This window comes from Canis aureus, chromosome 2 (assembly GCF_053574225.1).
Source record: "Canis aureus isolate CA01 chromosome 2, VMU_Caureus_v.1.0, whole genome shotgun sequence".
Classification (NCBI taxonomy): domain Eukaryota; kingdom Metazoa; phylum Chordata; class Mammalia; order Carnivora; family Canidae; genus Canis; species Canis aureus.
The window spans coordinates 55,267,353-55,290,540 of NC_135612.1; the positions used below are offsets into that span (position 1 = coordinate 55,267,353).

The 23,188-nt window shown below is 43.1% G+C and overlaps 1 protein-coding gene across 14 annotated transcripts in view; it reads right to left on the reverse strand.

The window, feature by feature from the left end:
- The window catches only part of CPEB1 (cytoplasmic polyadenylation element binding protein 1), a 95,045-nt gene that overhangs the window by 20,513 nt on the left and 51,344 nt on the right, over window positions 1-23,188 (reverse strand). For 8 of the 14 annotated variants that reach the window (XM_077873585.1, XM_077873531.1, XM_077873594.1 and 5 more), the window contains exon 3: window positions 6,237-6,428. In XM_077873585.1, the coding sequence (XP_077729711.1) occupies window positions 6,237-6,390 (154 nt within the window). In that variant the 5' untranslated portion in view covers window positions 6,391-6,428. Of the gene's footprint in view, window positions 1-6,236; window positions 6,429-6,632; window positions 6,752-6,792; window positions 6,952-23,188 lie in introns of those variants that run through there. The other 6 variants (XM_077873499.1, XM_077873518.1, XM_077873537.1 and 3 more) reach the window with 4 other exon arrangements.

Below are 23,188 nucleotides of genomic sequence, written 5' to 3' on the forward strand. Positions count from 1 at the left end.
TGCAAATATGACAGTGGAAGGGGCCAAGGATATTGTAGGAGTTTGGCTACAAGATACAAGGAAGACAAGAAAACCTAATATGAAAAGGCTTAGGATTTTCCAGGTGTTTTGATATTTCCTTCAACCTACAGAGGGAGCCAGGTTTCTGGAAACTGTCACGTATGGTCAGATGCCCTGGAGTAACCTAACTATTCTGATATAGTCAACTCACACAGGGCCTGGCCAGGTAGTTCTTTGAATATCTATAGATCACAGGAAAAGTTTCTAGGGAAGATGGGACCTCATCTCAAGAGATGGAAACCTGTCTTGTTCCTGGTTCAGGTCAGGAGACCATACTTCCCCTGCTGTAAGGGTGCTGGGTGGCCAGCACAGATCTCCACCAGCTGAGAATCGGGAGGGAAGGAGCCAAACAGCTAGCAACTGATGGTTTCCCTACTCCTAACTTGAAGTAGGAGGTCTATCTACTGGAAAAGCACACTCTAAGCTACATAACCTAAACCCAATGTAAGCAATAGGTCACTTATACTGCAGGCCAGTAACCTATCTCGAAGTCCACTCCCCATCACAGGGCACAGAGCTTCACCAAGGCCAGGTGTCAAGTATTAACAACCCAGACGGCTTAGGGGGTGGGGAGTGTGGGAGAGAAGTCCATAGGCACCCCAGGAGCCAAGCCCTGATCTCTCTGCTCTATTCCTGAACTCTACAGCTCCAGGGCTATAGGAAGCCTGAGCTTTACCAAGTGCCTCCAGCCTGGTAGCCAAGCGTATGGCACTTGTATCCTCCAAAAGTGACTAAGAAAAGCAGTGTGCTCTTCCTGGAGCAGAGGCACTCATCCCCACTCACATGCTGGCAAGAATCAGCATCAGCTACAGACAGCTCTCAGGAAGTCACGGGGAGGAGAGGACCTGGCAGAGGGTTCCAGCTCATTAATGCTACCTCAGAGGGTACAAGAGACCAAATCAGCAGTAATATTTTTAGACCGATTGTTAACTTTCTCCACTTTCACCCTTCTACGCCAGCTCCTGTGGGTTTTATAGCTGAGTCACTGTTCGAATTTTCTGAAGCCTTCCCCAAAAGTACAAAGTCACCCAGAGTCTGATGGTGGCAGCAGCAATGGTAGTAAGAGCTTGGCACTAGATGTGAGTATTGCAAGACCCTAAGTTTAAGCTCAGTAGGGGAGAGACTAGGCCTAAGACATTACAGTCAGATGCCTGCTATCTACTGGGAGTAGTCATGGAAAAAGCCCAGACCAGGAGCCATTATTTCTAGCCTGAGATTTAGGACCACATACTAGAACTGTTCCTTTCCTATCACAACCCTTGGGCACCAGACTGCTTGCTCAAAATCCATCTGAAGGCACAGAGGTAGGAAGGGGGAGGGCAGCACTCATTCTAGGTATAACAACAGATTGCTCTTTGCCTAGAACTCCAATGCTGCAACTATACACCATACCCCAACTTAAGTGGCAGTCTCCAGAGTGTCAGTGCCTCTACTGACTCTGGATCCCACAGGTCCAAGGGGGTACCAAATATAGCCTTTCTCCCATCTTGATCATTGGACAAGTTTCATTACCTAAAGAAATGATATACCCAAGTCCCATGTAAGGTCAGCACACTCTCTCTCCTACCCATTTCTTTCTCACCTAGGAGGCACCCTGCTTCCCCGGCCCTCCCTCCTCTCTTGCATTGAAAGCTATTCCTCAGCAGACTACCTGACCCCGTGATAGAATTCATGTTCCAGTGTATGACAAAATTTTCTGTAAATGCATCTTCATGCCGTAGAAGCTATGGAGGTTCAGAGATACTGATCTTTGAAAAAAAATCTATCCATCCAGCTGACCATAACAAGTAGGAGGCAGAAGAATGGGAGAGACCTTGACCATATTCTACAGTTCAAAACTACCCAGGATTAACACCACAGTGGCTCAGCATTCATCGTTCATTCAATAGATCCTTACTGGTGATCCCTGGGTCGCTCAGTGGTTTAGCACCTGCCTTTGGCCCAGGGCATGATCCTGGAGTCCCAGGATCAGGTCCCACATGAGGCTCCCTGCATGGAGCCTGCTTCTTTCTCCGCCTGTGTCTCTGTTTCTTTCTGTGTCTCTCATGAATAAATGGATAAAATCTTTAAAAAAAAAAAAAAAAAAAAAGGTTCCTTATAAAAAGCCACGAGCCAGGCACTGTGCTACATGCTGGGGATAGAATAGTGATGAACTAGATAACTGAGTTAGATTTGCAGAACTTAGGCCCAGGAAATCCATGTTCTACAGAAGAGGAGTACAACTCTGTTCTGAATGTCACCTCAGAAAGGCTGTTTGGAAGGACTGCAGTGGCAGAAGCAAAGTACCAAGGGCTCCCCTCTCATCCCAGGCTGATCCTGCGTGCCCACCAACAGGGACCTTGTAAGTAACACAGCATGGGGAACATTCCATTCATAACCTGACTGGTCAGCAGGTGGGCAGAAACCAGAGAAGATCGACAGGTTAATCTCTGAGGGACTTGTAAAGAGAAAACAAGACATGGTCTCTGGCATCCTTCCACTTAGCATCTGGTCTACCTGCTGGGCTTTGGTACAAGGCATTCATTAGGAGTCCCTGTTTCCAGGCCCCCCAAAGTAGATTCTAGGGCACCCCCTTCCTGCTGAGTAATGCTGCATGCCAGAGTCAGGAAGACAGCCATTAGCTGGTGCTGCTGATGAGCAGAGACTCAGGTGGAGAGGAGTCAGAACTGTCCACTGCACAACCTGGCCCTGACGGGTCTCAGCAAGGGAACTCACCATCTCTGGCCGGACAGCCCCAGGGCTGTGCGCGGAGGTACTTTAACAGAAGAGTTCTTGTCCAACATGTTAGAGTTCTGCTTACAGAAACACAGATGTAACAGAAAGCTTAAGAGTTTTGGAACCAAAGAGACCTGGGTAGAATCCTGACAGCTTTGTGATTTCTGGTATTTCACAACCTCTGTGAGCCTACCTCCTCACCTTTACAATAGAAGTAATGCCCATACCTGCTTCACAGGACTCTGCAAGCATTAAAATCACATGATGGACTTTGCATAGGAAGCAGCTGGTAGATAGTGGTGGTTATTAGTCACTCTATCCCCCATCCTGAGGTATTGAGGACAGCTTTCAGAGTCCTGCTGTTCCATTACAGGACTTAAGACACTGCCAGGAAGACAAAGGTAGTGCTGGACACTGGGGTCTCAGGGAAAAATCCACCTCTAACATTCATTTTTCCCAAAGGGCTCCCCTCCCATCAAGAGGTGAGGCCACAAGGTAGGCATAGCCTAGAGGGAGGGACTCCACGAAGTGCCATATCCCAACCAACGCTGGCCTTGCAGGCACAAATCTCAAAACCAGATTCCACTTCAGGGTCTTCATGCAGACCCTCTGAGGCCAATGGAACCCATGTAGCAGAAAGACCCAAGCCCCTTGAGAAAGGTCTCCAGGTACCAGCCTCATGCTGAGAACCCAATGAAAGATTGTCCCTATACACACACACACACACACACACACACACACACACACAAACACACACACACACACCAAATCCTTAGGGGAGAAAATGGAAGCACCCATTGTAGCAACTATTATGTTGCATTTGGTATACTTTTCTCACCTATTTTCCCTTCATAGTCATGGGATTTTATTCACCAATGTACCTCTAGTGTCTAACCTAGTATTTGGCTCACAGCCAGGATTCAATGCTTGTTGGATAAATTTAGCCAGGATTTTCAGTCAAGGGCCCTGCTATCTCCAACCTTGCCCCCAACATTGCTAAATACTTAACAGTGGCAGGAGATGGTCAAATGTGAAGCCATAGCTGTTTGGGGCAATATATCACCACGGAGAGCCCAAGGAATGGGCTGTGCTCCACAGAGACAGCCCAGTACCATGCTGTATGCAAGGATAACTCCCAGACTGTCCAGAGCTGTTGAAATACCTCCTCCCTCCCTGAATAAAATGAGCTAGTTGATCTTCAGATGGGAAGGCAGTGTAGGCACTGGAATGTGGGCTGCATGTTCCCGCATTGCTGGCAAGGGTGCCCAATCTGGCACTGCAGCTGGCTGGTGGGAGGGCTACATCCTACTCCAGTAGGCAGTACCCTCATGTGGGCTTTCCGAGAAGGCCCAGAGCTCAGAGAAAGAAGAGCGGTGGCCATCACCAAAGCTTCAAAATTCAAGAACATCACGAGTGTTAGGGATGCGTGTGTCCTTAAGCCTCAGAAAGAAAGACACAGTCACGCCAGCCCTGCCCATAGCCAGATCATACCACTGGGGCAACCCTCTGGTCCCTATGAATGCTAGGGCCACATACTGAAGTCCCTCCCTGAAAAAAAAAAATTATTACAAAATCATGTAATATTTATCAATAAAGTGCCTGAGATGAAAGGTCAAGAAATAAATCCATCCCTATTCTGGAGACAAGTAGCTGTAAGCACAGGACATTCAGGTAGTATGGAAGCCAGAGAAATTACGGCCAGGTCCATCCTATTTTTTACAGCCCAATTTCACAGTAGCTTTCAGGCCTTGCTTTACAAGGCCCAAATTGGGTCCTCCTGCAATTTTATGTGCTGTAATACTTTTCAGAAGGACCCCTGTAGTTAAGACAGACCAGAGACAAGGCAGGGCCACGCCCCAAGCTGGTATCAGTGAAAGACGGTGCCTTAGTCAAACATGGATCACCACAGACAGATGCCCACCTCCTCTGTGAGCTCTTCTGTCTTCTGGTCAGATACAGTAGGAGTGAGAGCAAGGTCAGCTTCATAGGCCAATTGGGTCGACTTCAGAGTACCACATAAAAGCAGAGACCACGGCCTCGTAGCCATGATCTCCAGGCACAGGATACCACACTTACTTGCCCAGAGGAACAGGGCAGTTACCAACCTTTCTGGATAAACCTGCCTCAACTGAAGGCCAGTAACTTCAAGAAACTCTACCTTGACCCAGAGTTAGTTATTTAGGGCAAAGCTCTTTCCCATCCTCAAATTAAAAAAAAAAAAAAAAAAAAAATCCAACCCCCTACCCTCAAATGGGATTTTGCTGAAACAACTGGCCATTAAAATGCCAGCAGACACAACAACAGTCCCAGGCTCTGCAAAGCATTCTTAAAAAAAAAAAAAAAAAAAAAAAACCTGCGCCAAATAGGGTGGAGGCCAGAGAAATCAACAAGACAGTACCTTGCTGCCATGACTGCCAGTTTCTGGAGTGGGGGAGGCGAGGAAGGACAGCAGGCTCAGTGAATCCCACGATCAGCACCAACAGCAAATGGCTGCCCCACCTCCACTACCTTTCCATCTTCCTAAAGTATCTGCTGCTAGTACTCTTTTTATTAAGACACAATTTATATAAAGCAAAATACATGGATTTTAAGTTACCTATCATATTTCCTAAGTTCATTTCTTGCTGAATACTCCAAGACTTGGTCTGGTCAACCGTCCCCTGTGTACCACAAGAAGGTAATGAACGGGCACTGGGAAGGTCTTGCCAGAAGCAGCTCAAGGGGTTGCCCAGAAGCCCCTTCAATCTGTCCCCATCAAATCCTCTCAACGCAATAAGGGGTCCAGGGTCTTAAAGGGGAGTGGCTCTTCCTCCTCCATCCATTTGGTTGCCCTTCACACAAAGAAAAACAAAGGCTCCGCAGCTTAGACTTACTCCACCCCACTGACCCTGCCTATCTCTTTCCAGGGTCAAGACTCTCACCCAGATGGTAAGTCAATTCCAATATCCTAGTGCCACCCAGCCTCACCTGAGGTTAAAATTATTCCCCTGCCATAATTCAGAGACCACCTATCCTCGTATACAGGTCCCTAGTTTTAAAAACCACTGAGAAACAGAATCTGGACATCCAGGGATCAGCCCCTCTGGTCCCCTCCCCCACCTAAAAGTGTTTTGCTTCATCATCTCCAAGACAGGCCTGGGCTCGAGGAGGTTAGCTGGATCTTTTCTGCATTAAGACTGTCACCTTGGGGACCCTTCTCAGGGCTACCCCAGGTGCAGACTAGTAACTCCAGGGAATTTATCAGGGTAAGTGGAAAAGCCATGCCTGCCTTTACAAGCAACCATCTGTCCTGCCACACTCACAGCCAGCATTTCCATCTCTTGCAAAACAGCTCCATGTTGTATTGGGGGGGGGGGGGAGTGATGCAAAGGGGAAAAGAACAACTGTTGCTGTGGATGTCTTCGCTCACCACCCCATACACCACCCCCCCTCCCCCAGCCAACTCATTTTCTGGCACTCACCCGAGTGTGTGCTGCTCTGGACTGAGGAATCCGAGTCCTGGGTGCTCCAGGGTCGGTCGCAGCCTGTGAGACTGAGGGACTGCAGGCCAAGGCACAAGTCATTTGCATCTGGGAGGCCCCGGGAAGAATCTTGCGCAGAGGTGGGGAAAAGCATCCTGCTTGCAACTGTTTCTTCAGAGTCCTGGAAGTCTGCTTTGGACAGGAGGACAGCAGAAACCTCAGAGTTAAGGGCTGTTTTCCCCAGTATTATCAACAACAAATATTATTAATAATAGTTTCCCCAAGCCCAAGGAGCAGACATCCAAGCTGGCTGGATGCTGCGGCCGCTGCCTCTGCACTTTTGGGGGCGTTAGAGCAAAAGCAGTTGCCATACAGCCCCCCTCCCCACAAACACACCCCTATCCCGTCTGCATTACAGACTGGGCCAGCATGTGATCAGGCTGCTGATGCTTCCCGCTGCCAGTGACATCAGCCGGCTGAGCCGTGCAATAGAGAGCGGCATCATCCCTCACAGAATGGGGGAGGAGCAGGAGGGGACGACAGGGAGGAGACTTGCCTCCCCGGGAAAAGATAGCACAACAGCTACTTGGAACAGTCCGGGTGCAGTGCCGGTAAGTCAGGGTTCTGAGGCAGCGCCCTCCGGTCTCCAGCAATGGTGGCCAAGCGGCCCTCGGGCACGACTGAAGTCCTCTCTGCTGACAGCAAAGCCAAAGCAGCCGACTGCCTGCTCGTGTAGCTCTGCCCTCCTGCCCCTCCCTTCCCCTCCCTCTGCTCTCCACCCCCAAACCCAAAAACACTCTAGTCCTGGACTCTCTCCAGCTGCTTGCTCAAGCCCTGGTTTTGCAGCCCAATGCAAAGCTTCACAATCCTGCTAGCAAAAATCTATGTGCTCCAAGTGGCCCCTAAGCAGCACCCTGACACAGCAGTGTTTACCACTGAGGAATGGGATAACCTTCAGGAAAACACTGCACACCTGGACCCTGGGGACCACCACCTGGTGCTACAGGCTTGTCTACAACAGTTCATCACAGAGAAAAGGGGTCAGCTTTGGCAGAGGGAAGGGAGTCACTGGGCTGCTCAGGTGTGTCCCATAACCCACATGCGGCATAAGCTGTGCCCTGACCAGGACAATTCTGCACCCCAACAGGATGGGCACAAGTCAGGAGCACACACAGGTTAGGTCCAGCTCCCCTTCCCTCCTGCACCCACAGGGACAGACTGGGGCCACACTAACAGTTTCAGAGACGTGGAAAGGAGAGAAGCAGTCCCAGCATTCTGGGTGTCCAGTGTTCAGGGGCTCCTACTACCCGGCCCTGCTGACACCCTTCCCTGACCTTCTGAGCATTCAGAGCTACACTGGCCAGCTGGGAGGCTCACTGATGTCTCACTCAGGGTGCTGCCCAGGGCTAAGGCCCTGCTTCTGTGCCACTCACAGCTCCGGCCACAAAGTCCAGCTCTGCCCAGAGATTCCAGAACCTCCGCCATTTGCTCTTTGCCAATGTGCTCGCCTATATCAGTCCCTTTCCATCATGACCTGTAGTCACAAGGCTTCCCCACCAAAAAAAGAGGGTAGAGCAAAAATCCCAGCCTCAGCAGACAGGCCGCTGGCACCCAGACCAGGCTGGTAGCACCTCGCCTCGAGTCTCCTCCCATGCTACACAAGTAGTAACCAGATACAGGCAGCAGGCCCACCTGGGACCATCCGACAGAGTCCCAGATGGGCGGTGCAGGGATTATGCTGTTAGCCACAGGAGAAGCCAGACAGAGCCACCTGCACTGTCTACCCTTACGTCCTTAGGCACTCAGGCAGAGCAGAGAGGGGAAAAGTGACCAGTCCATAGCAGGGACTCCTCCCCTTGGAGGTGTTTTTTTTCCATGGTTTTCTTTCTTTCTTTCTCTCTTTTTTTTTTTTTTTTTTTTTTTTTAAAGAGCTTTGCTGCTGGGTCATCCATCCACGTTATTCCTGTCTGGCTGTAGATACTCTGCTTGCTCCCTGTTTGTTAAAGCCCTGCTCACCACTGTACCATGCTGTTGTCCTCACCCCAGAACACTCACTCCCTCCTGCTTCTCTATGTTCACCCTTCACACAAACTAAGGATATACTTTAAAAATTATTTTTATGTACTAATTACAAAAATGTAATGCTACCTTTAAGACAATCCACATTTAAGTACCCATGTCCCATAAACCAGCTATTATCCATTTAGTCCCTTCCACCTCACAGTGAGGCCTCTTATGCCTAGAAGCTACTGCCCCCCAACCTCTAAAATGAGAGTATTTGTGTCTGTGACTACCCCCATGCCCCTGGCAAAGAGAATCTAATCACCAACTACACTGCTGCCCAAAGTCTCGTGTGACAGACCAACACTAGAAGTATCACCAGAAACTTGTTATAAACACAGAATCTCAGCCCCCTCCCTGAAACCTACGGAATTGATCTGCGGATCTACGGATTTTAACAAGATTCCCAGTTGATATCTATGCACATAAAAGTCTGAGCGATACTATCTATACAACTTCCACAACCTTCACACCCTGAGCTAACAGACCCAGGCCCAGGCAGCAGGGCTCATTAAGGACAATGACGGCTACACACATCTGGATGCTCCAGAATCTAAACACAACCCGACCTTCCCGCCCAGCATCCCTGCTACAAGCTTCACCCCTGGCCTTATCCAGACAATTTCCATTCTACCATTTCCTCCAGAAAAAGGCTTTCACTACCACTGCAGGATTCCTTCACTAGATCAAAAAAAAAAAAAGAAAAAAAAAATCAGTGGAGCCCATACCCATTAAAATGCTTAATGTAGCAGACTGGGAAAAATTGAATAGCTTTAAAAGTCTGATACGGCACCCCCGGTGGTGCAGCGGTTTAGCGCCACCTGCAGCCCGGGGTCTGATCCTGGAGACCCAGGATCGAGTCTCTCGCATCAGGCTCCCTGCATGGAGCCCGCTTCTCCCTCTGCCTGTGTCTCTGCCTCTCAGTCTCTCTCTCTCTCTGAATAAATAAATTAAAAAAATACTTATATAAAAAAAATAAATAAAAGTCTGATAGATCTTGCTTTTGCTCACCAGGTCTGCCACTGTGATTTCGGCCAAGTTACTTAGCATCTCTGAGTATCTTTTCATCAGGATCGCATAAAGTGTCTGGTACACTGCCTGGCATAGTATTTTATCAGTATCTTCAGTAAGGTGACCATATAATTTATCCTCTAAACCAAGGCATTTCTGAGAAAGGGGGTAAATTTTAATAATCACACCAGGATGAACTTCCAGTTTTAAAATAAGTTAGAGATGAAGAGTACAGCATAGGATACTCAACAATACTAGTAAAGTAGTAGGGGTTAGACAGTGACACTGCTTACTGTGCTGAGCACTAACATACAGAACTGTGGAATCACTAGGCTGTACATCTGAAACTAACATCACAGTGTATGTTAATGATACTTCAATTAAAACAAAAAGGACAGCAAGCAGAGATTGTAGGTGAACTGGTAGGCATGATCACTCTAACCATGGCCAGTTGTGTTCAGAAACCTTTTACTCAAACAGACTTTTTTCTTTAAGGCATCCCTATACCCAATATGAAGCTTGAACTCATGACCACGAGATCAAAAGTCACACACTATACCAACTGTACCAGCCAGGTGCCCCTCCAGAAACATTTTACTCAAAATGCCTCCTTTCCAATGACCGCCTGATCCCATCTCTCTAGACTCACCCATTCTGCTCCATCTCTTTCCTCTGTATTGAAAGACAGTTTGAAAAATACTGTCAACACAGGCTAATACACGAAGTAAGAGGTAAAAAGCAAAAGCTTTTCTCTGCTTCTCAAGCTCACAGTAGATGCTGGACGGGAGTCTGCCCATTTTTACTAAAGGCTATTCAAAATTTTTTGCCAAGCACCAACTAGGCACTCTGAAGTACTTTAAATACTGGTAACCAGTGCAAGACGAAGTGAAAATTCTCATTCTAAGGCAATGTATTGAACAATGTCTCTCAGCTTAAATGCTTTTTTCTACAAGTTTCCTTTATCCATACTTACATAAAGCTTCTGATTTAAGTTTAACTTGGTTAAAAAAAATTGTTTTTACTTTGGTTCAAAATTTTAAAATAATTTCCCTTTGAAAATGTCAGTTATATTCTTTACGGTTAATCTCCCAAATTCTTAGCAGCCAACTAATAAGGGGATAAATAAACTGACCCAAAGTTCAAAGTTTGCAACAATCTAAAATACAGCATCCCTTGGCCGACTCAAGATGCAGAGGTGAACCAGGGACCCTGGCTCCAGACCTTGGAGTGGCTTCATCAGCTTCTCCATCTTTGTTAAGAACCTGTCTGTCCTCTCAGGACTTCTCTGCCAGCAGAACTTTAGCACAGAATTTCTTAGGGTCCACTGCAGCCACCATTCCTGAGCATCTGGCAAGTACAGGAAGTTAGACAAGAACAGTGCTAGGAGGCCCTCACTTGTGAAACCATGAAGGCAGGCACCATAGTACAAGGCAGATGGTGACTGCAAGAAGTTAGTTGAGGCCCATTGGACACCTGAATTGGCTTCAGAGAAAAGATCACAAGCTGATTCTAGGAAAAAGGAGACCTAATTTTGAGGAGGTGACAGGGAAGAAGGTAAGCAAGGTGTATTTGCAGGAGCCAAACCAAGGGAGAAGAGAGGTTGGTACCTCAAACTGACACTCAGTCAAGCAACGAGGAATGTCTGAACTCTTAAACAGGAAACAATGTGCTAAAGGGCCTGGGATGAACCAGACATCAGAGTTATGGAGGCCAGAGAGGCCAGGGATAAGAGGAAGAGGAGAAAGAGAAGGGATAGCTGGAGGAGGAGCTGGAGAGGAGGAAACCATGTTAAATGACATAAGCAAAGGTGCATCTAATACCATAAGTAGAACAATGTGAAAATTCTGTATGCTGATGGAAATTTTGGTAAAGGAACACAGAAAAATAAGAACAGCTAATGTGTGAAGTTAGCAGGCTGCTATTGGATTTTCCTTTAGTTACTATACAATTATAACAATGCAAAATAAAATCTGTCCTCTCCTTTCTTTTCCTTCTTTTGACCTGAAAGCAGCACACTATTATAGTTTGTTTAGCAACCACACTTGAGCTCTTTTATAAAATCTCAGCTTCACTCCCAAATTACAGTCCTCGCGAATAGCAGAGATAGGACATTGGATTGTTTGTCCCCATTACATTCTTTCAAATGACTAACTTTATAGTCAGACAAGTCTACTTAAGTCAATGATTTATGGTTAAGGTTTTAACAAGCCTATAATGTAGCATTTCTAAGAATGTATTTCTAAATGACTGTCTGAAAGACAATTTTCTCACCCAAAAATCCAGAAAACCAAAATGATGATTCTGAAAATCCATTTTAATAACTTAAAGATAAAGTACAAACATGCAAAAAGTCAGCCATGTGTCAAGATCATTTAAACTCCTCTGTTTGAACTATGGCCCTTAATCACTCATAAGCCAGGGGAACTGCAAGCTTCTCCAGAGTAGTCCTCCTCAAACTTTAAGGGGCAAACGAATGACTAGGGAATCTTTCTGAAACACTGATTCAGATTTAGTGGGTCTGGGTCAAGCCCAGAACTTGCAATTTTAACTCCCAAAAGATGTCAACAGTACTGGTATGCTGGCCACACTCTGAGTAGCACAAGTTTAGAAGGGTTTTTCTACCCCAGATTGTGTCTTCCAGGCAATTCACCCCATTCTTACTCAACACCACTTTCTTCATGGTGTTCGCTCCACTGAACAAGTACCTTCAACTGCTCCCTCTGGCCTCTCACATCAAAGCCAATCTTCAGGTCCTGGCTTACTTATTAACTTACTCTTACACTATTCATCAAACATTAAAGGTTAAGTTTGAATTAATCACAACTCCTCAGAAGTTCACACTCTAGGGAATAATTTATTCTTAATCTGTGTGCTAATAAGTGAAACAATAGTTGAGGTGAGAGAACATACACGGGGCTAAGACATTCAGAGAAAACTTACATATGATTTTAGTTATATGTTAAATCACATTACAGATTAAGGTATGAAAGACAACCAATTCACTTTCTATGTCCCACCATGAAAATGGGATCACTGGCTTTAGCCTTGACTGCTTTTAATAATCTCTAAATAGGGATCCCTGGGTGGCGCAGCGGTTTGGCGCCTGCCTTTGGCCCAGGGCGCGATCCTGGAGACCCGGGATCGAATCCCATGTCGGGCTCCCGGTGCATGGAGCCTGCTTCTCCCTCTGCCTGTGTCTCTGCGCCTCTCTCTCTCTCTCTCTCTCTGTGACTATCATAAATAAATAACAATTAAAAAAAATATTAAAAAAAAATAATAATCTCTAAATAAATTCCACAAATTATTTCCATGATAGTAAAAAGTGATTTCTATCCTATTTCTTAAATACTAACAATGTTTAGAGATTCCAAAATGTCATATACCATGTTCATATACTGAAAGATTAAATATTGTCAAAAAGTTGATAGCTATCCACCAAAGCAATCCACATGGTCAATACAAGCCCAATAATATATCTGGTCTTCAAGTAATTCAGTGGAGAAAGACCCTTTAACACACAGTACTGGAACCACCACAGATCCACAGGGAGAAAAATAAATCTTGACCCCGTACCTCACACCATATACAAGCATTAAATCAATATGGATCAGAGGCTTTAAAAAGTTAAAACAAGCTTCTCTAAGAAACTATAAACTATCTTTGTGACTTGGGGTGGGAGGAGTGCACAGACGAAGGTTTCCTATGGAGGATACAGAAAGCAATGATCATTAGAAAAAAAAAGGGCAGCCCCGGTGGCGCAGCGGTTTAGCGCCGCCTGCAGCCCGGGTTGTGATCCTGGAGACCCTGGATCGAGTCCCACATCAGGCTCTCTGTAGGATGCCTGCTTCTCTCTCTGCCTGTGTCTCTGCCTCTCTTGCGCTCTCTCTGAATGAATGAATCTTAAAAAAAAAAAAAGAAAAGAAAAAAAAGCTTTGGGAGGAGCCTGGAAGCATCTGCCTTTGGCTCAGGTCATGAGCTCAGGGTCCTGGGATGGAGGCTCCCTGCTCAGCAGGCAGTCTGCTTCTTATCCCTCTGCTCCGCTCCTCTGCTCCTGCACACATGGGCATGCCTGTGCACTCTCTAAATAAAATCCTAAAAAAAAGAAAAAACTTGATAAACTGAGCTTATCAAAGTTAAAAACTTATGCTCATCAAGACACCATTGAGAAAATAACTGGACGAGCTACAAATTGAGAGAAAATATCCAAAACCATATCGGATAGATGGCTAGTATGGAGAGTATATAGGAAATGTTAACTCAAAAGCAAAAGAAAAAAGTGTTTTTCAAAAGGGCACAAAATACTGAAAAGGCATTTCACAAAGACAAATAACTGGTCAAACAGCACTTGAAAAAGTGCTCAACATCATTAGTCAAAGAAATGCAAATTGGACCACAGGGAACTACTACACACCCACCAGACAGATAAAATTAGAAAGACTAGTTCCACATTTTGTCAACATTTAGTTAATGTTGCAGATCAGAACTTCCGTGCATTATTATATGCAGTACAATCACTTCTGAAAAAGGTCTGCACACTTATCAACTAAGCATAACATTATTCTATGACCCAGAAATTCCACTCCTAGTTATTCAACCAAGAGGAATGAAAGCATGGATTTACAAAAAGGTCTGTGCTCGAATGGTGACAGCTTTATTCATAATCACCAAAACCGGGGACAGCTCAAATGACCATCAACAGAGGAATAAAATGTGGCTGATGTATCAACTGGAATATGACCCAGCAGCCAAAAGGAATAAACTAATAGATGCAACATGGAGGAATCTTGAAATAATTACATTGAAAGAAACTTTACATAAATGGAATCATATCTACATACTCTTATTTGAAGTTCTAGAGCAGGCAAAACTAATATATGGTGAAAAGAAATCTGGTGGTTACTTCTGGGGGAGGTAGAGGAGGAGAGTGGAGGGAGCTAACTAGGAAGAGGCAGGAGGAACCTTTATGAGAGGATGGTAATATACTACATTTTGATGGGACCTAGAGTTGGGTGTGTGCATTTGTCAGGATGCATCTAGTGATCCATACAGGATTTTTATATTTCACTATGTAGAAATTTTACCTCAAAAAACTGTCAACAGGGGATCCCTGGGTGGCTCAGCGGTTTGGCGCCTGCCTTTGGCCCAGGGCGCGATCCTGGAATCCCGGGATCGAGTCCCACGTCAGGCTCCCAGCATGGAGCCTGCTTCTCCCTCCTCCTGAATCTCTGCCTCTCTTTCTCTCTATGCCTATCATAAATAAATAAATAAATCTCTAAAAAAAATTGTAAATACTGAACATTAATGATATGCATACTGAAGTATTTAGGGGTGAATAATATCCATGTCTGCAACTTACTTTGAAATGTATGGTCAAATTAAAATGAAGTGATAAATGAATGGTTAAGGAGACGGATAAATAGGTATGTGGTAAGACAAACTTACAAAGTGTCAACTGCAGAATCTGGGTGGTAGGTATGATGGGTATTCACTTCATAATTCATTCAGCTTTTCTCTATGTTGGAAAACATTCATAGTAGAATGTTGGGGAAAATCAAGCAAGACTTCTGACAAAAGGTAAGTCTGAACTCAGTGGTTTGACAGCAAGAACGGACTTCATTAGATTTTATGGCTGACATTTTCTATTAAGCACAGCATGAAAAAAAAAAAAAGCACAGCATGTTAGAATCTATAGACCCAAATACTGACAATACATACCTTAAAGCAAGTGTAAGGTAAGTAGTGTTTTAAGATACTGTAGTGGCAAAGGTGTATTTTTAAATTAACAATTTTCTCGACCCTTTAGGTAAATGGAGGTAAACAAGGTCTCTAAGTCAAAGAATGACAGACATACTAGTTATCTAAGACCTTCATAGAGCACTCTTGGTATACTTTCAAAAAACTGAGAAATTCAATAACTGATGACTTAGGTAACAAATCTTTTCACAAATTAGACGGGTTCCAGTTCCTCCTTTGTCACAAATATGAAGGAGTGAATGGAACTGTCAGCAAGTACAAAACTAAAAATAATGACAGATGTCTGATTTTTTGCAGAGAATTTGAGGAGTTCAAACTGAAAGACACTGCTCTAATAACTCCTTCATTTCCCATCTTTTTATTTATGTGAATAAGTTTACTCAGAGCACAGATCTATAAAAAAGCAAAAAAAAAATAGGAATATATTTGGTGCTGAAAACTCTGAGTCACTCCAGCAATAAGTGAGTCTTCTAAAATTACATGGATTTTTTAAATGTCTCATCTATCTCATTAAGAAGCATTTCCAATAAACAATCATTAAAGAAAATTTCATGAAAATTTGTAACATTTAGACTGTCTTAATCAACTGTCCTAGCAAACCAAGGCTACAGCAATCCAGGATACTTATAGCCTTTTAGTCACAGAAAATAATTTAAAATTTCAATTTATGTACTGTTTTTGTTACAAAGAAGAATAACCTATGATCGACAAAAGACTCGTAAGTGTAAAATACATTAGGATAAAATTTCACAGGAGAAGCAGACTAGAAATACAAGGAATAAAGAGGAACAATGAAAAAGTGTCCTAATGTTCAAGAATGGGTTTATGTATTTTTAAATAGAGAACAGGTATTAAATACATCTATTTTTATTCCACTGGCTACTTTACTTATGATGATTATTTAGATATCAAATTAAATATGCAAGAAGTATGTTGTATTTTTAAAATATTTTTCACTGTGGTAATAAACTATAAATAAAATTTTACCATTCTGGCCATTTTTAGGTATACAATTCAGAGGCATTAAGTATATTTGCATTTTTGTGCACCTACCAGCACTATTATGTATTGCCAGAACTTTTTCACCTCAAATTGAAACTCTGTACCTATTCAACACTAACCCTACAAGCCCCATCCCTCAGTCCCTGGTAACCCACTTTGTCTCTATGAATTCTCTAATACTTTAGGTAACTCAGAGAAACAGATTCCTATATTATTGGTCCTTTGTGTCCAACTTTTTTTTTTTTTACTTTGTAGGATGTTCCAGGTTCATCCATGTTGTAGCATGTATCAAAATATACTTCCTTTTTAAGGCTGAATAATATTCCTACATTGTATATACATTTTGTTTATCCACTCAACTGTCAATGGCCATTTGGGTTATTTCCACGTGTTGCCTACTGTGAAAAGTACAGCTGTGAATACCATTGTACAAATATGGGTTCAATTCCTTTATATATACACACATATACACACCTCTGATGGTAATTCTACATTTAATATTTTTGGGAACCACCATACAGCTTTACATACTGGCAGCACTAGTTTTATTCTATGATGCACAAGTGTTCCAAATTCTCCACATCCTTACACATACTACTTTCTACTGTTTTAACAATGACCATCTTAATCGGTGTGAACGGGTATCTCACTGTGGGTATATTGGTTTGTTTTTTAAAGATTTTATTTATTCATGAGGCAGGGAGGAAGGGAGACAAGCAGACAGACATAGGCAGAGGGAGAAGCCAGCTCCATGCAGGGAGCCCGATGTGGGACTCAATCCAGGCATTCCAAGATCATACCAAGTTGAAGGCAGATGCTCAACTGCTGAGCCACCCAAGCATCCTTGTTTGTTTCTAAATCAACAGGATGTATACAAACCAACGTTTTAAGATTGCGGCTACCTTGTTCATGGTTCTCCCAGACCATGTTTTTAAAAATCTCCCACACATCAGGTTTTTGTTTGATCTTTTCTTCTTCCTATGGCATATAAATGGTCCCTAAAGGCAAATGCCACCCTCCTGCAGGATTCTGCTTCACTGATTAGTGATGGTCCACAGGTGAACATGTAACCCCACCTGGGCTTGAATAACCCATTCCTGGGACTACAGAGACTTGTCCAAGTATGGGCACAACTCACACCAAGCCACCTGGGGGTTGCCCTTTTTGCAATTTTTCTAATTAGACATAGTGGAGGAAGAACCATTTCCTGGCTTCATGATGCTAGAGAAGGCAAGCATAACCCCTTCCCCACCCAGATAATGGGGCAATTGTGCAAAAGGAGAAAATGAAACCCACACTTGGGGAGAGGCCACAAAGAGACAGGATCTTAACATTGAAGGCTCTGGATTCAATGTCCTTACTTAGTTTTCCGGCCATTTCTTCCAATTCTGTGAGGTATATACCAAGAGCCTTCCAACACATCTCGTAATATGCTAAGGTTAGTTCTAATCAGGTGTTTGGTTATTTGCAAGTAAGAGCATTCTGCATAATTCAGGTCTGTTAAGCAAGGATTGATCAAGAAAGTAATTACTACAGGCAGGGTTGAGAGCTCTGGGACAAAAGCCCCTAACACCCTGTCACCAAGTAAGAGTCAGCCACAAAGAAAAGCAGGAAGGGATCTAGAAAAACAGTTGGTTAAAACCTTTTTCTCCAGAGAGCAAACAAGGCCCAGAGAGGGCCAAAGTGACAAAGCTACTAAGTGGCAGAGGTGGGATGCAAATCCAGAGAACCACCTGTTCTCTTGCCTCTCTCCTACCCTGGGGTACTTTCCTAGATAAGTCTGCACTCATATCTGCCCCAACTCAGACTTATCAGTAAATTAGTGGATTCTCTTTTTACCACTTAGGTCCCCATGGAGCTTTGTACTAAACCCATCCCATCCTATCAAGGGTTCAATTTTTAACAATAGCTTCTCTCCTATCATCCTCCCCCAAATCTCCCAATTTTTCAGCAAAATGTCAAGTTCACATTCTGGTGTTTCCAAGATTCCACTGCCTCATGTGCGTGTTATGTGTATTATTTTTGAATGTGACAATTTAATTCTTCCCCATGGAAAACAAGAGAGCACTGCTGATTCAACCTAATTTATGGCTCCTGGTATGGCCATATCTGAAACAGAGGGCTTGAAGACCCTGATCCAGAGTCTTGGAATATAACATGCTGCCAGAGGCTATGCCTGAGTTGCATGTACAACTAGTGTAATCAAAACACAATGAAGTGTGATGCTCTGCTGTTCAAATCTGGAGTTTGCACAGGTTCCTTCAAAGTGACACCAAATTAGAAACCCTTACAGTGCCAAACCACAGCAGATCTAGAGAATATAAAAGCTAGTGATTCTTAAAAGGAGTAGGTGCTTTCATATAATATGGAAAAGAGGACTCTGGTACAAGATTTCTGGAAGGTGATCTGATATACACTCAAAACTTTGAAAGATACTTATCTGATAAGGAATTTTACTTCTAGAGATTTATTCTATGTCCAAATAACCAAAGATGTAGCCAAAGTTTTACCTTTAGGTACTTCCTACTAATGTTTAAAATACACACTTATGTAAGCAAATGATCTCCAATAGTTTGGAATTCTTAACTTTTTTTTTTTTTTTTTAAGATTTTATTTATTTGACAGAGAGTGAGAGCACGCATGTGCACAAGCAGGGTGCAAAGGCAGAGGGAGAAGCAGACTCCTCACTGAGCAGGGAGCCTGATGTGGGGCTTGACCCCAGGACCTTGAGATCATGACCTGATCTGAAAGCAGACACTTAACTGTCTGAGCCACCAAGATGCCCCTGAAATTCTTAACTTTTTAAACCATGAACAATTTGGAAATCTCCTAAAGCCTATCTATGTTGAGAATAATGTTAAATATGTAAAATAATAGTAATTTTGAAGTAATGAGGAGTATAGACAACATTTCAAAATATGTGCAATGACTAAAGAAATCAGATATAAAGTGTCTGACCATCCAATGGATGATGAAGATTATTACCAAAGAATTAGGCCCTGTTACTATTGTGATTTGTTGCCAACATTTACAATAGATAGAAACACTACATTTCAGGTAAACATTGGTTAAAGATAAAATAAAGATGTATTCACCTGTCCAAATTCCTAGACTCTCTGAATTTTCTCCATGAATCTGGATTTAGAATCCCATATTGTGTCTATTTACACAGTAAAATGCTATGTAACTCTGACAGAAAGATTCTAGGGGCACCTGAGTGGCTCAGTGGTTGAGCATCTATAAATGAAAATGTATAGTTCACCCTGCCTTTGGCTCAGGGTGTGACCCCGGGGTCCTGGGATCAAGTCCCCACATTGGGCTCCCTGCAGGGAGCCTCTTCTCCCTCTGCCTGTGTCCCTGCTTCTATGTCTCTCTCATGAAGAAGTAAAATCTTTACAAAAAAAAAAGTCAATGATTATAAAAGATAAAAGAGAAAGAAGCAAATCATCATGTTGTGTGTTCACAAAGCTTTCAGTTTAATAAATATATATGTTAGAAAAATACTGGGTATGCTAAAATGTTAATGGTTATCCCTGAGTACTGGGATTACACAGGATTATTTTTTGTCTGTTTTCTTCAAATGTTTTACCATAAACACATTGAAACAAGAAAAACATACAGGCTATTAAACAGGGTAAGGTAACTAAGATTTAATATTCCCTAAATAAAAAGTCTAAAAATTTTTAAACAAGAAAAATCCATGTTAAGAGATTTTAAACTTCACACATTATGAGTTCAACGACAATACAAAATTAGAACTACTGGGTGACGGGCACTGGGTGTTATTCTGTATGTTACTAAATTGAACACCAATAAAAAAAAAAAAAAACAATGCAATACACTGAAAAAAAAAAAAAAGATTAGAACTACAATTTAAATACAACAAACCACAGAATATTAAAAATAAAAGGAACTTTGGAGTCCACTTAGTCCACGCCTCTCACTTCACAGCAGAAACTCTCTCCTTGGTGCAGATTCTGGCTTTGACCCTTGACCTCTGCACAGCTCCCATCACTGGACCTGCTGCTTCTTCAGTCAGAAAGAAATACAACACCTACATTCAGAAGGTGGAGTGCACACACTACAGTGGGAGTAGTCTTACCTGTGGCTCAAAACATCATCAAGCCTTCACTTTAAGTGGCAAAGCCCTGCCCTTCCAGCAGATGGGGATGGCATCTCACAGATCAAGGATTTTATAAATTCAACCTCAAAAACCCTACTTTACAAAGTGAGAAAGAAAGACTCCATGGACAGATTCTAGAACAATCTCATAAAATGCAATCTCATAAAAATGCATTTCCTTCCTGGGACTGGAGTCTCAGGGTGGGTTTCCCCTCCCACTTGCTACCACAGTTCCTCAAGTCCAAGTATTGTTCTGTCCCAACCTCACTTAGAGCTCGACTGAGAAAGTAAGACAGCATGAGGTTAGCAGAGCTGGACATAGTGAGGGATGGACACAAAGATGCTGGCATCCAGTGTGTGCTTGTCCTCCTTCACTCCACCTCTGTGGTTCTGCCCAGAATAGGCCTTGATGACAAGAGCAAGCCCAGACCTATCTCCAGGTCTGTGGCTTTGTACAGATTCTCCACCAACTCCCCTGCAGGGCTGACCCTGCTAGCCACATGTGCTTGCTTCCTAGAGTACCCTATAAGCCCTGACTGTCCACCTACACCAGTGCTTTAAGAGAGAGCTCTTTAGTGATGCTTCTGTGACCTTTCGTTTCCCAACCCCACCAACTATGAAATGTAAATCCTGTAATAAATCCTTAGTCCATAACAAACATTGCAGCGGCTCTGCTTCTTGGTCAAACCCTGAAACAGTCTCATCAGAGGGCAGTGTATGGACCAATGGGAATCCCCACAGTAAATATGAAAGCCAGAAATTTCACTTGGAGAGCCAAGGACACAAGCAAGTTTGGACTGGCTGCCAGGCTGAAGAATCCTAAGGCGAACAAAAGAGGATGGATGCCATCCCCTGGCCTGCCTATCACACATTACTCTACAACTGTCGACCATTCAGAGCACACAGGAAGGAGGTCAATGGGCACTTAAAAAGCAGCTGTTCCAACTAGGGAGGTGAATTGATATTTAAATAAAAAACTGGCAACTTGGATCTGTTATTGGAACACTTTTAGTAGGATTCAGAACAACTTGACGTGAATCTGCATTTTCAACTTTGTATTTTATAGACTTAAATATGTATCAACTACTTCAGATGAAAATTTATAGTTCAAATCAAATCAGTTGTGAAATGTGAAATAGAATACAGATCATCAGAATTGCATATCATCTTGCAATAAATACATGCATCAAATCATATACATCTAATACTAATGTAATGTTATATATTAATTATAGCACAATACAAATTTATTTTTATTTTTCTTAAGATTTTATTTATTCATGAGAAACAGAAAGAGAGAGGCAGAGACACAGGCAGAGGGAGAAGCAGGCCCATGCAGGGAGCCCGACATGGGACTCAATCCTGGGTCTCCAGGATCACGCCTAGGACTGAAGGCAGCACCAAACCGCCTCACCACTGGAGCTGCCCACAAATTTTCAAAACATATATTCATTGTATTTTGAAGACTCAGTATGAAAAAAATCAAAATATCTCATGATGTTTATGTAAATTACATGTTGAATATCTTGGAGTAAAATTATTAAAATGAAAAAGATAAACACATGGAAAAGACACTATATCCATTTTATAAGTACTGACACCAAAGCTCAAAAGAGGTGAGGCAATGACCAAGGTGGCACAGCTAGCTCTCGGGGCAGACACACACTTTATGTTAAAGAAAAAAGGTAGCATCTCAAAATAATACACAAACACAAGGTAGAGAGTAAAAGCTCACTTCCATTCCTGCAACACTCATCCTCAATTCTAATCTCTAAATTAATAGTTTAAAAAAAAAAAAAAAAGAAATCTATTTTAAAGATTTTATTTATTTTTTTTTAATTTTTTATTTATTTATTTATTTATGATAGTCACAGAGAGAGAGAGAGAGAGAGAGAGAGAGAGAGAGAGGCAGAGACATAGGCAGAGGGAGAAGCAGGCTCCATGCACCGGGAGCCTGATGTGGGATTCGATCCCGGGTCTCCAGGATCGCGCCCTGGGCCAAAGGCAGGCGCCAAACCGCTGCGCCACCCAGGGATCCCCTAAAATAGATTTCTTTTATATCATTTTCTTTGCATTTGTGAACACCTTTACCAACACTGGTGTTATCCAATTTCTGTCAATGTGTTAGGTTTAAAAAAAAAAAAAAAGTACTTAAGTGAGATTCTTATGTGTCAGGTACCAGCTAATATGATAAGGAAGAAAAAACAGCTACAGCTCTTACACCTTTTATAGATTACAAGTCTAGAGGTGGAACAGTCAATCTAAAGAATCATACAAGTGACGAACTGCCATGTGAGTGAAGTGCTAAGAGGAAAGATAAGTACATAAAGAAGTTCCTGGCTCTGGGGGTGCCAGGCTGGCTCAGTCAATGGAGCATGCTGCTCCTGGTCTCGAGGTTGTGAGTTCGAGTCCCATGTTGAGCATAGACACTACCTAAAAACAAAGTGTTTGGGGCAGCCCAGGTGGCACAGCGGTTTAGCACCGCCTGCAGCCCAGAGCATGATCCTGGAGACCCTGGATAAGTCCCACATCGGGTTCCCTGCATGGAGCCTGCTTCTCCCTCTGCCTGTGTCTCTGCCTCTCATTCTCTCTGTGTCTCTATGAATAAATAAATAATCTTAAAAAAAAGAAAAAAGTGTTTACGAAAAAAAAAAAAAAAAAGGTCCCTGGGTCCAGTGGGGAAAGGTAAGTTAAGACTTCCCTGAGGAAAAACACTTTTCAAATATCTTGTTAATCTGATTTACAATATCTTTGATTAGATAGTTGAATCTTTTTCCTAATAGAAAAATTAAAAACAGCCAGTAGCTATCAGTTCATAACCCTGCCCTCCTTTCTGTGAGGATGAGATCAGGTGGCCTTTCCTTTACATTAATAAGCTGGTATTTTCTTCTGCAAGGTAAAAAGTCAAAATAAAAATTTAAAAAAACCCTTTAAAAATTTGACTACATTTTCCTAAGCACTTGGTTAAGATTTAAAGCATGGCACTGTTTATATAGACCCTT